Below are 16977 nucleotides of genomic sequence, written 5' to 3' on the forward strand. Positions count from 1 at the left end.
GGACAAAAGCACCCTGCAGGAGACCACTGCGGAGGGCATGCAGACCACTTTGAACACCAATCTCATGGGTCCTATGTACATGATGCAAGTAAGTGAGAGGGAAAGTGTGAAACACTTAAATACTGTATTTCTGGGAGCTGCCGTCTGCAGTTTGAACGTGTTGTGCTTCTTCTTGTTGACTCTCTTGCTTCTGGTCCTCATTAGGAGTTCCTGCCTCACCTTCGTGCAGCAGTGAAGGCCAGTAAAATACCCGGGATGTCCACCAGGAAAGCAGCCGTTGTCAACATCGCCTCAAAATTGGGTTCAATCCAAATTCGCAAAGACAATGTTTCTATCTTCACTTGCATCCCCTACCGCATCAGCAAGGTGAGAAACAACCTGCCAACACTGTAACCTGCTGCTCAAAGGAGTGACCTCACATTCATTGAGTGAAAACTCTTCATCCCATCACCTCAACTGACCTGTCGCTGTTCTATACTTTCCTGTCACCCCTCTTTACCCTCCTTCTCTCTTCTCTTCTCTTCTCTTCTCTTTCTTCTTTCTCAGGTTGGTCTGAACATGCTGACAGTCTGTGCTGCAGAGGAGCTGAAGAAGGACGAGATCCTGTTTTCTCTGCTGCACCCTGGCTGGGTGCGCACTGACATGGGTGGAAAGGAGGTTAGTTAGCAACTCTCACTGACCTCACAGGTCCAGTCATAAAAGGATACAATAAAACTATCGTAGAGACATTCAGCTCTGAATGATACAATTGATTTATTAATTAAGAGGCGCAACAATTCCATCATGTTGTTTGATCTCACATTTCACACACAGTGGTTTCTACAGATCTTTTTTACAAAGTAGGCTTCATTCACATTGCAGGACTTCAGTTTTGCTCAGTGATGTGAATGAATCCAAATCCCAATAATCCAAAGAAGTTACAGAAAGCAGGATTATCAAGTTGAACACATCGCTGATACAAATGACATTGTGACATCAGAATCACATTCATAACAATTTATCAAGTTTGCTTTTATGTGTCCGAGTCACAAAAAAAAGAAAACTAACCTCTCAGATAATTCTCTGTAGTGATTCAATTCAGTCTGGACTATGACCTAAAACATAGAAATGTGCGGTTAAAGCTGACTGTAGATAAACTCTAGTGCAGCTTTTCACCTACTGATGAAGGCAGCTAGCAGCAGGACTACAGGAAACCTGAAGTTTCTTATTTGCACAGCAAGCTGCGGTTATCTGCGTCTGACTGACGCTCTGCTATTTTTAACTGTAAAATAAAGTGTTAAGTAACGTGAAGTTCGTATAAATGTATCTTTAATAATGGATACGTTTCATTGTTGGTGGGCGTGCATGCAAAAGATGATAACTTGTGAAAATGCATCGACTACCACAGCTGATTGTTGAGGTGTGTGTAGGTGAGCCCATCAGTCAGCCCTTCTGATTAATTAGAAGACGCCTCTTGTGTTGCAATTGTCAGATATTGTCTTGATATTATAATCCCATCAGAAACTATCTACATGTTTAGGGGGAACAATGTAAATAGGGTGTAGTTTCTGGGCTTTCCTCCTCAAAGGTGTCGGCATGTAGTTTGATGATAAAAGAATTCTGCGGAGGCAAGGCTGGGTGGAATGATAGAGCAATCTTTATTAAAACAGAATCTAGAGCCTTGAGTCCGGATCAGAAGCGGCCGCTTTCTGATATTATCAAATCTGTGGACAAAACAATGCCAAAATGCTTTGACCTCTGCTCTGTCAGAACTCCTATCAGCCTTTGCTCTCAGGAGATCAGCCAAGTGCCACCCTCCTGTTCTTCCTGTGAGGGCCTTTTTTAGAGTTCCTTCTCAAGGACACCCACTTCTTCTGATTGGTTCCCTTGCCAAATTATCCAGTGGACTAAAAGAGGAGTTTGACCTGTGTTAGGCATCTCTCACTATTTGGCATGCAGGTCAAACTTAGCTAAGCACTTTATCATCTGTTACCTTTGGCCCCTCACAGTTGGAAGCTACCTGGACCTTCATTCACACAATGAAAATCAATTGGTCATGATTGAATTCAAACTAAGTAGATCAGTCATGATTGAATCTAACCTAAGTAGGTCAGAATGTGTTGTCCTCCAGATACCTCAAGGGTCAAAAAATGTACCTCATACACATCACAGCTAAGCTTCTTCAGTTGATAACTAAAATAAGACAACAATTGTTTTTTTAATCAACTGTTCTAGTAAAATATTGGCGGATTTGAATAAATCTCCTCAACAAAGATATGAACTAAAATAAAAACATAGTTGTATATTTCAGACATTTTCTTTCCACTAAGGTGAAATAAGACATCTTACCGAAGCAAAATATCCCAGAATCTAATAATTGACCAGTTCATGAAAATGTTTTCACCTGTAGTGTGACGTCGACATTGAAAAACAGTTGTGTCACATACGAGGGGAGACAAAAGCAAATATAAACAGTTATAGTGCTCAAAGCATGGGTGTTGCTGCAAAACTGCTGGTTTGTAAGAACAAACATCAGACAGTTGTGTGTGAGGAGTGACGAGGATTGACCTCCTGTGTGAGCCATCTTGTTTACTTTGTGTGTTTCTGACCACCAGGGGGAGATTGACGCCCCGGAGAGCGTGACGGGGATGCTTAGCGTGATGGAGTCCCTGACTGAGAAGCAAAATGCAGCATTCCTGGATTATAAAGGCAAAACCCTCCCCTGGTAACAAGCAACCGCTTTGTGTGTCACTGCAGTCAATCACTAGATGAACCCAAGTTAAATAAACCAAAACTGTTGAAATTACTTTGCTTCCATCGTGCTCTTTTTACACACACATGCACCGACTCTGCTCATCTGCTTTAATTTCTAAATCATATTGATTAAGTAATTATGTTCTGTGCACAAGTCTTTAAAGTCACCATGTGGCGCTGTTCCACACAGCCACCTTGGCGGGGCAGATCTTCAGTGGTTTGGGGTTGTTGCCATTAATGTTGGCTCCAGGGCAGAAGAAGGGGAACATCTTCTCAGTGAAGAAGTCGGTGAAGGTGTAGATGGGCGTCATGCTGACAGGGTTGGAGAATGTCACCAGACCGAATTTTGAGGTAGAGAAGAAGCAGCTCTTTACACAAACGGAGACATGAGCACGTGGGTGTGGTCAGGCTGAAGACCAAACATTCAACAGGGGGCTTTATAAAAGGGCTCAGACAGAGAACCTTGCAAACAGAGGCAGAAGAAATGGCAGCGCAACCAGTCACCGTGCTGATCACAGGAGCCAACAGAGGCTTGGGCCTGGAGATGGTTAAGCAAATGCTGGAGGGCAAATGTCCGGTGAAAAAGCTGTTTGCCTGTTGCAGAGACCCAAATGGACCCAAGGCTGAGGTGAGTCTTTACAACCATTCCTGCAAATCCTGCTGCCTAGATTATCGACCGCAAAAATCAGAAAGTGATCTTGCAAACCACAGAGTTGCAGTGATTGAGAGGTGAGAAGATGTGAAGTGATCAGCCGTGTGCGTCCTCTGAATTAAAAACGTGTGTTCTCTGTGTATTTACAGGCCCTGCAAGCGCTGGCAAAGAAGCATCCTAATGTCCACATCATACGTCTAGGTATACACTCCTTCTTTCTGTTATATACTGACAAACTCTGTCCTGCTCCCAACAGTCCTGTGTTGTGATATTTATCTGAATGTCTGCTACTGACTGACTCTCTCACGGTCTCTCCCTCTGTGTCAGATGCCGCTGACCTTGGTAGCATTAAACAGTGCTCCCAGCAGGTGGGCGCTCAGGTGGGGACGGGTGGTCTCAACCTGCTGATTAACAATGCAGCATACATGGACAAAAGCACCCTGCAGGAGACCACTGCAGAAGGCATGCAGACCACTTTGAACACCAATCTCATGGGTCCTATGTACATGACACAAGTAAGTGAGAGGGAAAGTGTGAAACACTTAAATACTGTATTTCTGGGAGCTGCCGTCTGCAGTTTGAACGTGTTGTGCTTCTTCTTGTTGACTCCCTTGCTTCTGGTCCTCATTAGGAGTTCCTGCCTCACCTTCGTGCAGCAGTGAAGGCCAGTAAAATACCCGGGATGTCCACCAGGAAAGCAGCCGTTGTCAACATCGCCTCGAAATTGGGTTCAATCCAAATTCGCAAAGACAATGTTTCTATCTTCACTTGCATCCCCTACCGCATCAGCAAGGTGAGAAACAACCTGCCAACACTGTAACCTGCTGCTCAAAGGAGTGACCTCACATTCATTGAGTGAAACTCTTCATCCATCACCTCAACTGACCTGTCGCTGTTCTATACTTTCCTGTCACCCTCTTTACCTCCTTCTCTTCTCTTCTCTTCTCTTCTCTTCTCTTCTCTTCTCAGGCTGGTCTGAACATGCTGACAGTCTGTGCTGCAGAGGAGCTGAAGAAGGACGAGATCCTGTTTTCTCTGCTGCACCCTGGCTGGGTGCGCACCGACATGGGTGGAAAGGAGGTTAGTTAGCAACTCTCACTGACCTCACAGGTCCAGTCATAAAAGTATACAATAAAACATTCAAATCTGAATGATACAATTGATTTATTGATTAAGAGGTGCACTAATTCCATCATGGTGTTTGATCTCACATTTCACACACAGTGGTTTCTACAGATCTTTTTTACAAAGTTGGCTTCATTCACATTGCAGGACTTTAGTTTTGCTCAGTGATGTGAATGAATCCAAATCGCAGTATTCCAAAGAAGTTACAGAAAGCAGGATTATCAAGTTGAACAGGTCGCTGATACAAATGACATTGTGACATCAGAATCACATTCATTAAACTTAATCAAGTTTGCTTTTATGTGTCCGAGTCCCAAACAAACAAAGAAAACTAACCTCTCTGATAATTCTCTGCAGTGATTCAGTTCAGTCTAGAATACGACCTAAAACATAGAAATGTGCGGTTAAAGCTGACTGTAGATAAACTCTAGTGCAGCTTTTCAGCTTTTGATGAAGGCAGCTAGCAGCAGGACTTATTTGCACAGCAAGCTGCGGTTATCTGCGCATAAATCTGCAATAAATCTCCACAACAAAGATATGAACTAAAATAAACACCTAGTTGTATATTTTATAATTGACCAGTTCATGAAAATGTTTTTACTTGTAGTGTGACGTCGACATTGAAAAGCAGTTGTGTGTCACATACGAGGGGAGACAAAAGCAAATATAAACCAGTTATATTGCTTAAAGCGTGGGTGTTGCTGCAGAACTGGTTTGTAAGAACAAACATTAGACAGTTGTGTGTGAGGAGTGACGAGGATTGACTTCTTGTGTGAGCCATCTTGTTTACTTTGTGTGTTTCCGACCACCAGGGGGAGATTGACGCCCAGGAGAGCGTGATGGGGATGCTTAGCGTGATGGAGTCCCTGACTGAGAAGCAAAATGCAGCATTCCTGGATTATAAAGGCAAAACCCTCCCCTGGTAACAAGCAACCGCTTTGTGTGTCACTGCAGTCAATCACTAAATGAACCCAAGTCAAATAAACTAATCCTGTTACAACTACTTTGCTTCCATCGTGCTCTTTTTACACACAAACATGCACCGACGTCATCTGCTTTGATTTCTAAAACATTTTAATTAAATAATTATGTTCTGTGCACAAGTCTTTAAAGTCACCATGTGGCACTGTTCCACACAGCCACCTTGGCGGGGCAGATCTTCAGTGGTTTGGGGTTGTTGCCATTAATGTTGGCTCCAGGGCAGAAGAAGGGGAACATCTTCTCAGTGAAGAAGTCGGTGAAGGTGTAGATGGGCGTCATGCTGACAGGGTTGGAGAAGGTCACCTCTCCGGAGTCGTAGTCCAGCTGCACCCTGACTCGGGTGAGCTCTCCCACCAGATGCAGCGGGCTGCTGGGTCTCGTCATGGCCGAGTACTCGCCCTCGTAGTGCGAGATCATCCAGAAGCCGCCCTCGGGACAGCCCGAGATGCGCCCCTTCCTGTCGATGGACTCCTTGACCACCCCGAGCATCCAGTCCGTCTTGTCGCCCACATCCACTTCCCAGGCATGGCGCCCTGAAGTGAAGCCCTCTGAGCCCAGCACGAACACAAAGTGGCCAAAACGTTCAGGATTGGCCGGGAGCTGCTTGAGGGACCCAGTGTTGGTGACGCTGGTCAGGTCTGTGGAGAGGGACAACCAGGAGTAGGCGGTGTTGGGGTCCAGGGTGATCGGAGCTGAGAGAGAAACAACAGACAGTGATCTAGTAGAGCAGATGTGTCGGCCGCACATGCCCCCAAAAATCTGCCAGAGGGGACCAAAGATTTTTCATTAGTCTCACTGCTGCACCCAAAATTTAGCAGGTGTGATTAAAGAGAAGATGTAGCCTTGTAAAATGATTTTTGAGGGACACGGGAGAATTTTTTTTATTTCTGGTGCTCCTTTTTCTAAGTTCTGAAAAAAACATGTCGAGTGAAAAATCTTTTTTTCACCAGTGAACATTTTTTTTCATGTGTTGAAAGGAGTAAAAAAAAAATCACTCCTGAAACATTTTTTCTGTTTGTTTGATACCCGGTGAAAAATGACGAAACATCTGCATTTTTATGTATTTGTTTATTATTTGGTGTTTAGTTACTTATTTAGGTTGTAGACCTGTTGATACACGTTGTGTGTCAGAAAGGTTTGATTCTGTATTTTGTATTGTGACATAAGTAATGTACAGAAGCCCTGAGGGGAAAGGGAGACATTTGTTTTTCCCCCAAAAAATGTTCATGTGTTGAGCCGTATATCTTCAGTATTTCATATTTTTCTAAGTTCTAAAATGTTTTTTTCATGTGTCGAGCCGAGTGAATTTTCTATTTTCATGTTTTTCATGTTTTCATGTGAAAATCACTTGTCAATAAAAACATTTTTCCAAAAAACATTTTTCATGTGTCGAGCCAAGTGAATTGTTTTTTTTTTTTTGACAAGGGAATTTTGTTTTTACTCCTTTTGACACACGGAAAATAAAATTCCATGTGTGAAACAGAGAGAAAAAAATTATTCTGATGTGAAATTTGTTTTACTTTCACATGCAAAAAAAAGATTTCACTTGTGAAAATGTTTTCAGTTGGCTCGACACATGAAAAAATAGTTCACCTGTGAAAAAAAAAATTGTTTACACATGGAAAAAATATTTTCATGAGTCAGGTGAAAAAATGCCTCTTGTGGTCAAAATGAGAATTACAGAATGAAACACTTTTTTTTTTTACCCCTTTAACACAACACATTTTTTCACTCGATACATGAAAATATTTTTTCCATGTATGAAATAGAGTGAACTTTTTTTTTCACTCTGGAAAACTCATTTTTAGAGCTTAGAAAAGGAACACCAGAAACAAATGTCTCCCTTGTCGCCCCTTCAGGGCTTCCGTACTTTACTTATGTCACAATATAAAATACAAAATCAAACATTGCTGACACACAACATTCATCAACAGGTCTACAACCAAAATAAGTAACTAAACATCAAATAATAAGTAAATACATAAAAAAGGAGATGTTTTGTCATTTCCTCGAAAAAATATTTTTTTTAGTTTCAAACATGAGGAAAAAAATACTTTTTTTTTTTTTTACTCCTTTTCAACACGTGGAAAAAAAAATCTGCCGGGGAAAAAAAAGATTTCAATTGAAAAATGACACATAAAAAAAATATTTTAGAAGTTAGAAAAATAGCACCAGAATTGTTTTTTCCCTCCCTTGTCTCTCAGGTTTCTGTAATAAATAGATACATAAAAAATTAGATGTCTAGCCAGTTTTATTATTACATAGTTGTACCAACGTTTCACCGTATTTTTGACTTTTTATTACTACTTTTATTGCGATTATTATGTAAGCTTCCTCTTTGTATTTTTACTGTCTAGGATCTTTTGTCTATTGTTTTATACTCAGCTATATTGTATTGTACCTCAGTGTATTTCTGAATTATAATACGATTAAACTAATTAAAAGATTAAATAAAAAAGATAAAAGCGAGTGCTTACTGTACTGAACCAGCTCCACCATCTTCTCCCACACATGGAACTTGAGGGAACTGACGTGTTTGGCCACGTCGATCAGAGCACCGGACACTTTTCCTGGATCCGTCTGTGGGATCTGAGCTCTGCGAGATAAAAAATCAAAACACCAGAATCTGTCAGTACAGAACAGCTAGCGAGGCCGAGTCTGGTTTAAACAGACACAGAGGATCAGAAAACTGTTACCTTTTCTTTATGTTGGCATAACTCTGAAATCAGAAGGGAGAGTATTAGAAACTGTGTGCACGGTCGGCTGAGTTCAGAGAGAAGAGTGGATGATAAATGTCCCTCACCTTGAGGAAGAGAGCGTCACTGGAGGCGATCTCATTCTCGATGGCGATGACGGCGTGAGAGAAGGTGAGGATGGCGCTGGTGATGCTGTCCGACTTCCTCTTCACCAGCTCTTTCTTCTCCTCGTCCTCCTGCTGCAGGGCGGCCAGCCGAGCCGCCTCCTCCTTCTGCAGAAACTCCCGCAGCTGCTCGAACTCCTCTCGGATCTGCTTCTCTGTGGCCTGAGTCTGGCTCTGGCGCACATGAGGGTTCAAACACTGAATGTACAATGATGTGACTGATGCAGTGGTGGAGGATGTAAAAGTATTAATACATCACTGTAAAAAAAAAGGTAAAGACCTCCACTGAAATGTAAAGTAAGTAAAAGTGTGTGAGAATAATCATAAAATGTGCTTAAAGTATCAAAAAGTGAAAGAAATAAATGCAGAAAAATGCCCCTTGTGACTGTCTTATTATTACATATGACATCATGAGATCATTCATTCATTCATTCATTGGTTTAAAAACAGGATTCTCGTGCTGCAGTTCACTGAGGTGGAGCTCATTTTGACCTATTTTGTCTAATAAACGATGAGAGATGTAATAACAATCAGCACCTCCACAATGTTTGTTCAGTCCTCACCTTAAAGTGAAACTCTCTGCAAAATGCAACCTACGCTTTTTTTGTGAATGTACCTGAGTCAAACCTTCGTGTAAAAGCATAATTTCATCGAAAGAGGCACTTTTAAGATTTACCGTATTTTCGTTTTCGGGTCAAACTCATTTTCAATGAAGTGCTACGGGCACTTTAGCGATAGCATCAAAATCTAAATTTTTAAAACACTAAGAAGGAGATCAACACTTCTCCACTGGCAGGACAGCGGCGAGCGGAACAAGCTACGATACTACGAGCAAAGTTTCATGTTGTGTTGAGCCTTCTTAGTGTTTTAAAAATAGAGATTTTGATGCTATCGCTAAAGTGCCCGTAGCACTCCCATTGAAAATGAGTTTGACCCGAAAACGAAAATACGGTCAATCTTAAAAGTGCCTCTTTCGTCGTAATTATGCTTTTTTTTTTTACACGAAGGTTTAACTCGGGAACATTCACAAAACAAGCAGAGGTTTCATTTTGGCAAGAGTTTAACTTTTAAATGATTTCTAACACATTAAAGTATTAAAATAACTTCAAGAAAAAGCAGCAAATTTTCACATTTGTGGAGCCGGAAGCATAAAATGTTCCTTCATTTAAATTTGCCGTCATTCACTTTTCTTCCACTCAACTAACTGGGTCATGATAGTTTCAGCTCGACTTGTTAAAAACTGTTAAATGGTTTCATCTATAACTAAACATATTTTATACAATCTGCATACGCGTTGAGTGTAAACATCATGATTTAAGAAGCAACCACAGCAATTATAAAATTACCGTATTTCCCTCTGACATGTTGTGGAAATTCCACAAGAAGACTCAAAGTAACGTTACCTCAGATTTGTACTACAGTGATTATAAGATATCAGCTCTTCAAATATCAGCACCTCACCCAACCTCAGATTTGGCACCCTGAAGATGAACCGGGTGTGTTTTCTTACACCTCGGCCGACGTGTTTACACACCAACAGCAGCGCGGCTCGGGTTCTGCCGTCTAGTGTTTCGTGGATCTCTCGTGTGTTTGTTGATACCTTGATGTGCACCGTTGTGTCATCACACTCCTGCTTGGCTTCATAGAGGCAGCGCAGGTTCTTCTTCAGAGGGATGAGCTCTTTCTTCATCTCCGCCTAGAAGGAAAGAAAGATTATTCTGACAGTGAGCCGGAAATGTTAAATATTGATGATGTTTCTGACTGTGAATCTACTAACGAGAGGCATCAGGAAGACTCGTTGCACAAAGAACATAATAAACTGCAGCTCAGCATGAACACGTCACCTTCAGGTCCTGAGCTCCCTCGTCCAGGGGGCACACTCGGTGTCCCTGGTGCTTCTTGGATGTGTGACACACACAGCAAAGGACTTCAGAGTCGTCCAGACAGAAGAGTTTGAGGACTTCCCCGTGTGTGACGCACTTCTCCTCCATTACCACCGCCTGCTCCCCCAGCCCCCCTGCTCCTGCTCCGGCTCCGGCTCCGGCTCCGGCTCCAGCCGTGCGCTCCTGCTCCCTCAGGAAGGTGTCGGCCACGTTCTTCAGCGCCAGGCTGACCGTGGGCTCCGTCAGGGAGCACTTCCTCCTGCAGATGGGACATTCGCGTCTCGCCTTCTTCTTGTTCCAGAACTGCTGCAGGCAGGCTCGGCAGAAGCTGTGGCTGCACTTGAGCACCACGGGGTCCCTGAAGATCTCGCAGCAGACGGGACAGGACAGCTCCTCCTCCAGCATGGAGCCCGAACGCGAGGAAACGGCCCGAGGTCGAAGGGCCGAAGCCACCTTGGGACTCTGGAGGAAAGAAAGTTTTCCAGGCTGAGAGGAAGCACGTGGGCGCAGCGCCATGGTTCCTGTTGGCAGGGGGGGAACTTCTGTTACAGCTGTGGAAAGTTCTCTGCTAGGACGAAGAGCTCCTCTCTGAATGCTGCGGGAGTCCTGAGTGATCTGGACACAGTCAGGGTTACAGATCCACAGGGACTCGAAAAACAGGTTTCCTTCGCTTCTAGTAAATAAAAGGACCCGTCACAACCCTCATCTGCTCGCCACAACGCGGTTCTTCGAAAACAGACAGGCGGTGTTAGAGGGCGAAGGGTCAGAACATCTGCATCACGTTTAATTATCTAAACACGCTGAAAAAGGTGCCGAGGACAAATCGTTCCTGGATTTAACACGAGGCCTGTCGGTGACCCCGGTGAGCTCCAGCAGCACGATCAGGTTCACAAAGGTGTATCTCATTACATCACCTGTAACGGCCCCGCTGACACCCACAGTGATTTCACTGTCTGGTTAAATGTCATGCATATTTCAGGAGGGACACAGCGAGAAGAAACACAAACACACACTCAGGGACGGTGTCTGTGAATGTTGGAAAACACCCGAACGCATCTCAGCGTCGTCTCTCTCTCACGTCTGATAATCTGAGCTCGATAAACACTTCAACAGAACGAACCAGTGTGATGTGAGGAGCTGTGTCTAGTGGGGCTGCGACTAACTTATCGATTAGTCTAAAACACATTTACAAAATTGGGAAAATGCTCGTCACACTTGCCCAGAGCTCAAAGTGACGTCGTCATTGTGCTTCTTCTGTCCAGTAATTAATTCTCTTCATTAACGATCATCAATGACGAAGGAAAGCAGCAACATCTTTACATTTAAGAAGCTGGAATCTGTAAATTTTTTTGATTTTTGCTTGAAAAAATACAGTTTTTTTGGTTATGGCTGGGCAACATTTGGCTTTTAAGTAGAACGGCAACATTTTTTAGGCTTTAACGACTAATCAAATCTCCTCCAAAGCACCTCGGAGCACCAGGATGAGGTGACGAAATCAAGTATCACAATATTTTTCACTGTTGGTACTTAGACAAAACAGTAACATCTCATAAATAATCACCAGTAATGTGGATATAATACAAGACAAGTGTTATAACTGTCTGGTAAGTTCAGATAATGACGTCATTAAACCGTAACGCAGCCTTTAAATCCACTTCAGCCCCGATCCATCACCAAAACAGTTGTTGACTAATTCTCTTTGGATTCATGAATCAGCGTCGGTGTTCAGGAAAAAAGACCAAACAGCAGGAAAACTGTCATGTCGATGTTATTATTGCAATATAATTGGACATTGACAACAGTGTAATACAAAGCCATCAAAATAACGTGTTCCTCTCAGTGTTACAGTGTTCTAGCGTCAGTTTCATTACACAACCCATTTAGATATTCATTAACTCTCAAACAAAAACTACAAAATAGCTTCATACATTTGGATATACTGAAAAGGTTAAACACCAAAAAAAAAAAAAAAAAGGTTTTGTTGTTTTGTTTTTGTTTTTTAAGACATGTGTTGACCTCCGCTGAGCAGTCGGTGCAGCGCCGCCTGTTTCGCGATGGAAGTAGTTTGGTTTCTTTTCTGCCCCGCCGACGGGATACAAGGTCGTTTTCAGCACCGTGCACCAGAATGCAAACTTCTAACAAAAAGAAAACCGCATGGAATGACAAGAAACAAAGGCAATTTGTTCTTAAAGGGACAGTTCACTCCAAAACCAAGAATCCATACTGTTCCTCTTGTAGTTCTGTTTGGCCTGTTCCACACTGTTTATCCGTCGGCGTAGAGACGTCTGCTTCGTAAAAAATAACATTTGAGAAACTCAACAGCAATGTCTCACACAACTCACAGACCTTCGTGTGAGCAGTTTCACGTAGGAACTATTTTTCTCTTTCGCCAAATTGCTTCGACACGCAGGATTATCTTGAGACGTTGTTGAGTTTTACTTTGGTCTTTTCAAGCTGAGCGCCGTCTAGTTCCATCGTATTTTAGAGAAGGACAAAACTCTGCAACTCACACCGAAACGATCCAGACGGGCAGACAGCACGTGTATTCTTGATTTTGAGGTGAACTGTCCCTTTAACAGATTCTCCATCTTTCTTTCTTAACACGACGAGCTCCCCCTCTCTCGACTCTCTCTTCTTTAATACTGCCTTCTGTAATGTTGCAACACGAGATCAAACTCTTCTTTAAAATTAGACGTCACGTCACTTCATATAAAAACACCATAAAAAAAATAATAACACACACACACACACACACACACACACACACACAATCCAACAAACCTGGAGACCGACCTGCTTCTCACTCTGGTATCATGACCTTCAATAAAAAAAATGGTAAATTAACACTGATTTTCTGTATGAAAGTAAAACTGGAATGAGCCGCAGGTTAGCGTCACTACAGCAGTGTGGAGTGTGTTAGCGGTGAACGAACCCCGCTGAGCTTTTAGTGCTACGGTTTAATGACGACCCTTCAGCAAACTGTATTCTTTTTTTTTTCAATCTTCACTAAAATAAAAGAAAAAACATAAAACCAGCAGAATTCATCATGGAGACAAAAACGTAACAGCACATGCTCGTAAAAATGTTCCGTAAGAGGAACATGGACGCCTCCTCGTGCTGCGCGACGACGGCGCAGCTCCACGTGTCCGCTCCCAATGTTGGTTCACAGCGCGGTGCGACACGGCGCAAGTGTGCAGCGGGGAAACAAAAAAAAAAACAATCACATTTTATTTTGTACTAAGTATCAGCTCTCTACTCAGTGTTAGCCGCTGTCCTTCATCTCTCCCATCTTCAGAGACTTGTGCTGCACTCGTTCCGCTGCCGGCAACTACGACGACGACATGCAGGGTCACGTGGTGCGGTCAGAGGGAATGCTCGTCAGCGTGCTCGTAGTTTTCTGGGAAAAGCCGGAAGACAAATAAAAGCACTTGGGAAGTCATCACAGTCTTCTTCTTCTTCTTCTTCTCCCATTAACTGGCATTAAGCTCAGAGTCTCCCAAAAAAGGGTGCACTCTAAATTAAAAACAAGAGGAGTATACACTGGAATAAAAACAAACTCATGACGGTAGTGTTGTGTTTTCCTAGTAGTGCTGACTGTTGTGGGTGTCACACACACACATACAGGTCGTTCTAAATCCATTAGTTTCCGTGGTTACACCCGCCCGACCTTTGCGTCGCCGATGGCACCCCAGACGTCGAAAACAAACTCGTCCGGGAAGGCGAAGTCTCCCAGGGTTTCGTCTAAAGCCTCGGCAAACTCATCGGGGTTCTTTTTGTCCTTTCCCAGCTCCACCATGGTGGCCGCTGAGGAGACGGAGAGAGGTCAGAGAACGTTTAGCGAGCACGAAACGGCAGCGGACACAAACTGACTGTGACAGCGTCGACACACACACACACACACACACACACACACACACACACACACACACACGTACCCAGCTCGCTGTCTCTGATGCCCATGTAGCTCTCCAGCAGGTCGTCCACCTTCTCGATGGCCTTTTCCTCGAACGCAGACGGCTGCAGCGGACAGAAATCAAACAAACAGAGTCAGGTAACAGAATTAAGATCTGTTATCAGTCCGCAGGTGAGAACACACTGACCAGCTCTTCCACAGTGGCCGGGCCTTTAGAGCGCAGCCGCAGAGTTCCTCTGCCGGTGCCCAGCTGAACTCCTGACGCCGACCTGGAGCCTCCAGACCGCTGGCTGATCATATCTACACGCAAGAACAAACAACGATCCATAAACTGATCAATAAACCAAGAATATAATCGACAGATTAATTGACAAAGAAATTAATCATTGGATGAAGCCTGACAACACCTCCTTTAAAGACTAAATCTCATTTTGCTCTCAGTGCTGATCAGCAGAGCTTCAGCTGTGAGTCGGTTAATACAGATTTGTGTTCTAGCTGAAGAAAATAGACCCAAAGGAACCTTAACATCTCAATACGTGCAGCAAAGGAACTTATTTCATTAAGTCAGACTTGTTTCAATTAATTCTGTGATACAATTTCAGATTGTTACCACTGAGAGAAACACGGTGTTACAAACATTAAGTACAGCGACTGAAACATGATGAAACCTGAACTTTAACACAGCATCATGTGCCATCAGCGCTGCCACACCACACCTGAAGCTGTGGAGCTGAGGACGACTCCACCTACCGAAGGCCTTGAGAGGCTCCGTCAGCTTGATGGTGAACTCCTTCCCTTTGGGCAGCTCCTTCAGCATCTTGGCCACCTCGTAGTGTCGACACCCAATCAGGCGATGGCCGTTGATGGACTCGATCATGTCGCCCACGTTGATGACCTGGATCTGGTGGATGATGCTCCCCTCTCGGATTCTCTGAAAGCAACAAAACCCAAATATATAATCCAATAATCTGCCCGTCTCGTCACTGTTTCACTCAGCAGCAATGACTCCCTCACAACGTCCAGGGTTGTGCCTTTTCCTGTGGACCTACGAGTCAAAAGTAAATCAACTTCCTCGACTGTTTGAACATTTCTCACCTTAATGAAAGCGTAGCCGGCTCCGTTGTCGGTGATCGTCAGCCCCAGCGCATCCTCTCCTTTGTACACCTCTATTTCCTTTCGCTGGCCTTTTATGTGGGCAAAAATAAAGTCCTCTAGCCCAATCTGGCCTCCCAAAAGTTTGTCCATGTCCACCTTGTGAGTGTTCAGTGTGCAAAACATGACCTGTGGGAAGGGACACAACAAATACGTAAGACTGACACTCAACGCTTTCTTCCCTGATCAACTGAGGAAAACCCAGTCATCCTCACTCCCGTCACAATCAGCAGAGTGGCTCACCTCAGCCGGAGGGATCCCAAAGGCCTCACCGATCTTGGCGTAAAGCTCCCGCACGTTACTGAAGCCCTCGATGCGGCCTGTCGGGCTGCCGTGGGCGAGCTGAGTGTGGAATATGAGGCGAGGTCGCATGGCTGGAGGAGGCAGCCCCTCAGAGGTGGCGCCTTCTCCCAACCCGACCACACCTCCATCCAGGCCGTCCATACCTGACACATTGAGACCGGCGCGGATGGGCTCCGCTTCCTCGTTCTCAACCAACGGGGACGCCTTCTTCCTTCTTCCCAGACCCAGAGGCATAGTAGTCCTGCAGGGAGAGCCGAGGCAGGGGGGAGGGGAGGAGGCTGCTCTGGGGAGTTACACCACAATCCAGGCCAACATACACCTGTCCAGCCAAATCAGCTGCAGGTCTGCTGGATGTTTATGTCACAGGAGTCACACAGAGAGCAGCTCACATAGCTGGTTCTGTCAGGTCCAGCAGCCTGCGGTGGTCCTCAGCTGGAAGACACACAAAAACACAACAACGTTCATTAGTTGACCAAAGCAGTGACGTCTCACTTGAGCCACTTATCTCATCAGAGCACTTAAAACTGCTAGCAGCATTACAGACTTATAACGTCACCTTTGCTCTGGCAGACAGGACATGAATCAGGGCTAATGTTAGCTGCTAGCCGTGAGGTACATTTTCCACACATCTTTCACTTCTAGCAACACAAACACTGACAACTCTCAGCTGGCTAGCCACTTAGCATGTAGCTCCTGACAACGGAAGCTAGTTAAAAGAGTTAATGTTGATAGTAAATCACAGCCCGGGGTTGTTGTTGTTTTTGTTTGTTTTGTTTTTTCGGAGTGGCTTTGACAGCTGATGTTAGTTAGCTAGCTTAACCATGGTCGCTAAATGTGAACAGACGGGAGTAAACACGGCAGGCCAGTCATTCCTACCGGAGCAGGAGTTGTAGCCAACTGTCGTTAGCTCTTCTTTCCAGCTTCGCGTAGTAACGGCGCCTCCGTGAGATGTTAAAAATACCGTTACACTTGCAGAGGAAGTCCGGTATCCGTGGCTCCTCCGCCCCTGACAGGTTGACTTGGCCTGGGCAGATCGCGGGTCACCACAGTGTCTGTGTCGGTATGCTGCTGCTGCTGTAGCCGTTAGCTAGCTCTCTGTCAGCCCAGCAGGGGTGGAACTATGACGCCTTCACGTTTCCTCGTAAACTCCAACTTCCCGGTGGAGCGATTGTTTTCAGGTCTGTGCGTGATACTTCAGCGAAAGAATAAAGGGAGGAAAGTATGAGGCCTTAACTTTGGATAGAATTCATGTTTGCCAGGAGTTAAAACAAACGAGCAAACATTGTCCTTTAGTAGCCAACGCATGCATCTTCGACTGGAACGATTTTATTTTGAAGGCTTAAACGGAAGTGTTTATATGCTAATGTTTCGGACT

At 44.3% G+C, this 16977-nt stretch overlaps 4 protein-coding genes across 6 annotated transcripts in view; 2 read left to right on the top strand and 2 right to left on the bottom strand.

The window, feature by feature from the left end:
* LOC115575888 (C-factor-like) overlaps positions 1 to 2785 on the top strand; it is a 6764-nt gene extending 3979 nt beyond the window's left edge. Inside the window, exon 6 of the mRNA XM_030408297.1 lies at positions 2595 to 2785. Coding sequence (XP_030264157.1) covers positions 2595 to 2708 — 114 coding nt within the window. The 3' untranslated portion in view covers positions 2709 to 2785. The remainder of the gene's footprint in view (positions 1 to 2594) is intronic.
* LOC115575870 (tripartite motif-containing protein 35-like) overlaps positions 1 to 10783 on the bottom strand; it is a 15031-nt gene extending 4248 nt beyond the window's left edge. Inside the window, exons 1-7 of one of the 3 annotated variants that reach the window (XM_030408269.1) lie at positions 10196 to 10783; positions 9952 to 10047; positions 8295 to 8525; positions 8188 to 8210; positions 7969 to 8087; positions 5729 to 6183; positions 2877 to 3002 (exon numbers count right to left, since the gene is read on the bottom strand). In XM_030408269.1, the coding sequence (XP_030264129.1) occupies positions 2898 to 3002; positions 5729 to 6183; positions 7969 to 8087; positions 8188 to 8210; positions 8295 to 8525; positions 9952 to 10047; positions 10196 to 10750 (1584 nt within the window). In that variant the 5' untranslated portion in view covers positions 10751 to 10783 and the 3' untranslated portion in view covers positions 2877 to 2897. Of the gene's footprint in view, positions 1 to 2876; positions 3003 to 4532; positions 6184 to 7968; positions 8088 to 8187; positions 8211 to 8294; positions 8526 to 9951; positions 10048 to 10195 lie in introns of those variants that run through there. The other 2 variants (XM_030408270.1, XM_030408268.1) reach the window with 2 other exon arrangements.
* On the top strand, positions 3194 to 5513 carry LOC115575891 (C-factor-like). The gene is made up of 6 exons (XM_030408299.1): positions 3194 to 3361; positions 3535 to 3586; positions 3713 to 3900; positions 4017 to 4178; positions 4355 to 4465; positions 5323 to 5513. The coding sequence occupies exons 1-6, from the start codon at positions 3218 to 3220 to the stop codon at positions 5434 to 5436; spliced, it is 771 nt and encodes a 256-aa protein (XP_030264159.1). The 5' UTR covers positions 3194 to 3217; the 3' UTR covers positions 5437 to 5513.
* Positions 10784 to 11986: 1203 nt separating the features above from the next.
* Positions 11987 to 16732, bottom strand: gipc1 (GIPC PDZ domain containing family, member 1). Its single transcript, XM_030408292.1, has 7 exons — positions 16479 to 16732; positions 15543 to 16034; positions 15243 to 15428; positions 14898 to 15078; positions 14335 to 14447; positions 14170 to 14251; positions 11987 to 14038 (listed from the first exon to the last, which is right to left on the bottom strand). The coding sequence occupies exons 2-7, from the start codon at positions 15834 to 15836 to the stop codon at positions 13887 to 13889; spliced, it is 1008 nt and encodes a 335-aa protein (XP_030264152.1). The 5' UTR covers positions 15837 to 16034; positions 16479 to 16732; the 3' UTR covers positions 11987 to 13886.
* Positions 16733 to 16977: the final 245 nt, after the last annotated feature.

This window comes from Sparus aurata, chromosome 23 (genome assembly GCF_900880675.1).
Source record: "Sparus aurata chromosome 23, fSpaAur1.1, whole genome shotgun sequence".
In the NCBI taxonomy this organism is placed as follows: domain Eukaryota; kingdom Metazoa; phylum Chordata; class Actinopteri; order Spariformes; family Sparidae; genus Sparus; species Sparus aurata.